At 36.0% G+C, this 6000-nt stretch overlaps 1 protein-coding gene across 39 annotated transcripts in view; it reads right to left on the bottom strand.

Annotated features, from left to right (window-relative positions):
• Window positions 1–598: 598 nt before the first annotated feature.
• Window positions 599–6000, bottom strand: part of ENAH (ENAH actin regulator) — a 182347-nt gene continuing 176945 nt past the window's right edge. For all 39 annotated transcript variants that reach the window (XM_065590586.1, XM_008175150.4, XM_065590584.1 and 36 more), the window contains one exon: window positions 599–3477. In XM_065590586.1, coding sequence (XP_065446658.1) covers window positions 3440–3477 — 38 coding nt within the window. In that variant the 3' untranslated portion in view covers window positions 599–3439. The remainder of the gene's footprint in view (window positions 3478–6000) is intronic.

Here is a 6000-nt window from a genome sequence, read left to right as displayed (position 1 = left end):
AATGGAGGAAAGAAATCAGTGTTTCCTATGTGGAATAAAATGGAGAGTAGAGAAGTGTTAGTCTCAAGGCTCTAATCCAACAAATATTTAAACAGTTACTTGGAGTATACTTTAAACTTGTCAAGCAAGATTTTTCCTACCTTCTGCACAGCAACGTGAAACTTTAAGGATGGGGTTTCTTTATTACTAGTGTTTAAATATTTTGTTATACCGGGAAACAGCAGAGAAAAAGTTGGGAAAATTCAATCTTGATTTTTTCATAGCATTTTCCTGGACATAAGGGCAAAAGCCTGTGCCAAGTCAGACCAACAAAGAGGGTCAACATAAGCAAGACTGACTACAACTGTCCTGAATTTATGTACAATAGTTTTCATTCATAATTTTCCATATTCCCTTTGATTACATTCTTTGTAGAGCAAGCATTTAAAAAAAATGCCTTGAAATTTATTAACAGAACAGCAATATATAAATCATCAAGTGGTAAAATCATAGACTAAAAAGGTATTTTTCGCATTTCAGTAAGACCCGTTTGGGAATTACAACAGAATCTTCTAGATTTACCATTTATCAAGCTCCAGAAATGAATGGTGGCAACATATATATATTGCAATTTTATTTCATTCGCTCAAACAAAACAAAAGTTAGCATGTAAGAAATTTAAAATGACACAAATATGGTAAAAATAGCAGAGAATGAACTGAAAAAAACTAAAAAGGAGACAAACCTAAATGCATGAAAATTCAACATTCATTAGTGTTTCATCTTCAGTTTTGATTGACACTTGATGCTTGAAAACTTTTTTAAACAATGAACTTGAAATCATGACAACTATCTGAAGAGATTTCAGCACCAGCACTAAGATTTATACATTCAGTTTGTTTGCAACTGACTTGTTAGCCACTTGTGTATAGCACAGATTTATCACAGATCAGATCACAGTGTTGAGGAAAGCAATACCTTCCTGGAATTAGAAAGGATCTCCTAAACTGTACTCAGTTTAAGACATCCACTGTACAAAAGCACAGAACCATCATAATATGGTTTTTAAAGAACTTAGTTCAACAGTGAGCAAAATAACCTTAGCTTCTGTAGTTCATTTTAATTATGGAAATCTCAATATGACAGCAAGTGTTTACAGTAAGCTTTAATTCAATTAGATTTTCTGGAAAAGACCAATTCAGCAATATGAGATTATGTAAAGTATGTATGTAGAAACAGCACACACACAAAAAAAGACATCTGCTCTTCTTTCTTTTAAACAGAAATCATGTTAATTTTAGACCAAGGCACAAACGTTTAGTGCATAAACCAGGTTCCCCCTCTCCCCCACAATCTGACAGTTTAATTGTTTAATATTACTTTGGACCACTTATACCCATTACATTTCTAGTAGGCTACTCCTGAACTTCCCTAACAAACAAAATCAAACATGATTTCTGACAAGAATAAACTTCCTTAATGTTAAAATGTTTGCAAAAACAAAAGTTATCAAAGATGAAAATGCCTCCTTTTATTTCACGCTTGCTGCAATTTGTTTAATGCCTTCACTAATGCATGCAGAAAGATGATCAGTTTTTGGAAAGAATTATATATTGATTTAGGTAATATTTCCATTGTAAATAATTTTACAATTTGAGTCTCTATAGAAACAGGAACATGTTTAAACTGGAGAAAAATTCCTCATTCAAGCCTTTCAGAAGCAGAAAGTGCTGTTGATTTGCTTTGGTTTCCAGCACTTAGGAACATATGCTATTTAAAGCTTTTGTTCTATGAATGGAGCTAAGTAAGCTGTAACATGAATAATGCCTCCAAAACCATAGGTATTTTTTTTTCCTAATCAGCAGATAGCAAAAAAATATGGCACTATTACAGCTCAGAAAAATTCAAGATGCAATGAAAAAGTGCAGATTTGATCCACAATATTTCCCAAAGTATTACGGATCTGCCTTGCAGGATTTTTATTCCACTGAATTTTATTAGTTTAAACTAAGATTTGCATATATGAGGTGTTTTAACAATTTTTTAAACCATGGGAAAGAGGAAAGTGTCATCTCCCCTGAAAAGTTCTCACCTTGTTCTCTAAAGCTAATGCTGCCCCACTACTGTTCTTCTGCTTCCCTTTTTCTGCTTTGACCTAATGCTCCATCATAGCCCTTGCCCTTGTTTCCTCAGAGTCAAAAAGCAGCCTCAGAGAATACAGGAGCCGGTAATTGTTGTGCATCCTGTATTACCACAGGTGCATCACTGGTAATAGCTGATAAATTTAAATCGACTTGGATTTTGATCAAGTAAAGAAATGAAACAAAAATGAGATGGGAGTTTTAGAACCATTACTGAATCGGAAATACAAATAACTCAAGAAATGATACAAAAAGGATTAAGTACCTGGTTCTGTTAACATGGTTACTGATAAAAGTCACAAAATTTTCCTCATTATTACACATGCATGTAATATGAGGAAAAATAGTGCAGAAATTAATCAAAATATTTTTAAACCAAAACTGTCACCTTCCCCCCCCCCCAACTTTTTTCCTTGGCATTAATTAAGCCTTAAAAATGAAAAAGGCTACTTAATATTTATGACATGCAATGTTTTTTGTTTAATTAAAAAGCTGATTGTGTTGTGTTACCTTACAAAAATATCCACATGCATAAATCTTAAAAAAAAAAGTCTGAAAATCTACTGTAAACCTACAACATACTAATGATTTACATTTGACCACTGGTTTGTATTATGTAGAAGTCTTAGATTTGGTAAAGCATTGTAACGATTTAGGAAGGCATCTACATCTTTAAACTCTGGACTGCTTGCTTTTTTGTTTACAAAATTGCATGAAGGCTAACTAGAGAGGCTTCCTATCATAAAATTCCAAAAACTTGATATGCCATCGCTTTCTAGGTGATATTCCCTTTAAAGCATACACTTCTAATTATTTCATATTTTGTGATCTGAACTTACATGTCTGCTCTTTGAAGTTATTAATGGAAATATCAAATATGATAGGAAGACAAACCTGAGATACATTTGCAGTACAACAGTATAGCTTGCTAAATCCTTCATTAATAAAGAAAACCTCTCTGAAAAGCCTTCCCAAGCTTTTCTCCTTTTTTGTGTTAACAATGAATTCTGAAATATGTGCAATTTTATCTTGACATGAGAACATCTCAATGCACTGTGATCTTGTCTGACAAATGTGGGAATTTCTGCATAATCATTACAGTAACTTTTAAGACTCTTTTCCACCCTGCTGTAAAGGTCAGAAAAAAGCAGCAAACTAGGAAGGAAAAAGCATATCACCAGAGTGATGTGTCTGAAAGTTTTCAGAATGTCGTTTTCCCCTCCTTCCAAGTGTCTGTCTCCAGTTTCTTCTAACAGCTCACAAAATGTAGTCGACTTTATACCAAGTGAAAGAGTCACATTGGCTTAGTCCTAGTCTTTCTATGCAGTATTTGATTTGCTCAGTTCTTGCCTGATTGCTGATTAGGGAAGGAAAAAAGCATAAATTAACATTACATATTTAAAAAATACACTCGCCTAGACTGACACGTCTGTCCTTTGAACAAAAAGTTCATCCTACCAGAAGCCATCTTGTTAAAAATACAGTATACTGGACCTTAAGATTGTTTGACACCACGAAACAGAATTTAATTCTGACCCAGATTACATCTTTTTTCCGGTATAAAATATTCTGATATTTGATGCTTCAGTCTGTTTCTCTCTGTCTCCGCCCACACTATTGCCTTTTTAATGGAGGGAACCACCACCAGTTCACATGTCAGGAGGAGGATTTGGGTTCTATACTGACTTCCACCATATTGTTTAAGTGGTCACAGTATGTAGCATAGAAGACAAAGCAAGCAAAAAAGGGAAGAAAAAAGAGGCAAGGGAGCTGCTACATTAATGCATACAATTATTCATCCCAGTATTGAAAAATTAGTGTGGGACCATGAGTAATTCCAGGGGCAAGTTAATGATAGAAAGGGAAGGGAGCTGTCATTTGATTCATAAATATCTACACTATCATAATTTCAATGGTGTCACCCTCTGCAGCATGGCCTGCTAAGGTGAGGAGGTGGTGTCACTGGCCCTTCCACCACTAGTTCCAAGCTCCAGTTCCTCTGTTTTTTGGAAATTTTGATAATACAGTGTCATTGGAAATGGGCTGTGTTGGGTATAATTCAAAAGTCCTTTTCTCCCACAAGCACAATGGCACCAAACATTACAAACTTAGACCAATGACGTAGATACAAATTTGAGAAAATGTTTAAAAGTCAACATTTTTTTAACATGTGCATGTCAAACTTGCAGCCCTCACAAAGTTAAATTGTGGCCTTTGACTGACAGTACTGTGTTATCAGTTAATGCTCAGAACATACCACCTGATTAATTTTTTTAATGTTACAGATTACTATAAATGGAAGGAGTGCTTCAGGTTGATGTGCAATCATCTACAAAAAAGAAGCGGTTCAGAGGTATTGATAATCAGCTTTGTTTATTATGCCAAAGGAGTTATAATGTGGCACTGGTTAGACAACAGCATCCAGCCAGAAATTACTGGAATCCATCTGCAAATAGTATGCACACAGTTGCATAACATACATTACATCATATAATTAATTACAATCCCTAAGTAATTTATTATAAAATCCTTGTTTTTACTTTGGTCTTGATCATTTTTAGGCACCAACAAGGAGATGAAAAATACCAACCAGTAGCTGAATTTGTGGAGAATAATATCGCAGAAGACTGGTTAAACACACAATGCTTGGCGGCACTTTACATGCTATAAGAAGTGAACCCATATCATAGAATTATAGAAGATCAGGGTTGGAAGAGACCTCAGGAGGTCATCCAGTCTAACCCCATATCTTTACAGTGATATGTGAAATTGGCTCCTTTGTTGATGGCACTGGCATTCCTGAGACCCCAGGTATTTTGCATAGTGGCAGTACTGTGAACCAAATTCTTAAAGGGAAAAAGTTGAGATATACTATAAAAGAACACACCCAAGCACTTGTTGCCCTTAAAAAATGCTACCTACATGTCTTCTTTGGAAAGCATAAAGATGTGTTTGAACTACCAAAGGGTACAGGACTTACGAGACCTGTTCCATGCATCTAGTGTGCATTCCACTGTCAATGACCTATTGTGCACAAAGGAGAGCTTCAATATCGCAGAATGGATCAAGCAATTTGAAGAAGATGAATCTGCGACAAAGCCAACTTTCGGGATGGTGCGGTGATACATTAAGATGGTTGTCTTTGCTGCTCTTTATTTGATCTGTCAGGACTGCTAATTGGAATTTGCACCTCACAGCACTAGAAGACTTAGTTAAATGCTTTTTTGCTTTCGATTTAACCAACTATTTGGCAATGATTGCCTGGTATCTCACTGAAGTAAGAGGTGTAGAAAAGTCTGACCCTGATATACGAGAGGAATTTCAAAGAGGAAATCGGGTTGTTTAAAGGTTGCCAGTTCCCTTCTGTTCAGCTGGTTCAGACAATGGCCTATCACATGAAAAAGAGAGCAATGGAAGTCATTGGGGGAGTTGGTGGGCATAACACAGCACCCGCATGCTCTTGTTTTTCAGGTATGCAGCGGAATCATTAAAAATATTACCAGAAAGAATAGACTCAGTAGTACTGTGCCTGTCCAAATCAAAATAATTGACTCCACAAACATCTTCAATGTCACAATGAAGCTACTGTCTCATACTCACACAAACAAGCTGACCACACACACCTTGCAGGAAAAACACTCCAGCACGGATAGAATTACTTAAAGAATTTTGTTGTCGCATGGTGTAATGAAGCTGCTGCCTTGCATTGTTCTGTGAGTTCTTCGTAGGTCCCATGAGGAGGCTGACGCTACAATTATTTTGCATGCCATCAATGCCACAGAAACAGGTGCTCCGGAGCTCTGGATTTTTGCACAAGACATAGGTGTAGTGCTCTCTGTGAGACCCTACCCAAGATTTCTGCAAGATTGTTTTAGTGCTT

This window comes from Chrysemys picta, chromosome 3, assembly GCF_011386835.1.
Source record: "Chrysemys picta bellii isolate R12L10 chromosome 3, ASM1138683v2, whole genome shotgun sequence".
Lineage (NCBI taxonomy): Eukaryota > Metazoa > Chordata > Testudines > Emydidae > Chrysemys > Chrysemys picta.
The sequence above is the reverse complement of the archived record's forward strand: the minus strand, read 5'-3'. Positions and strand labels throughout refer to the sequence as shown.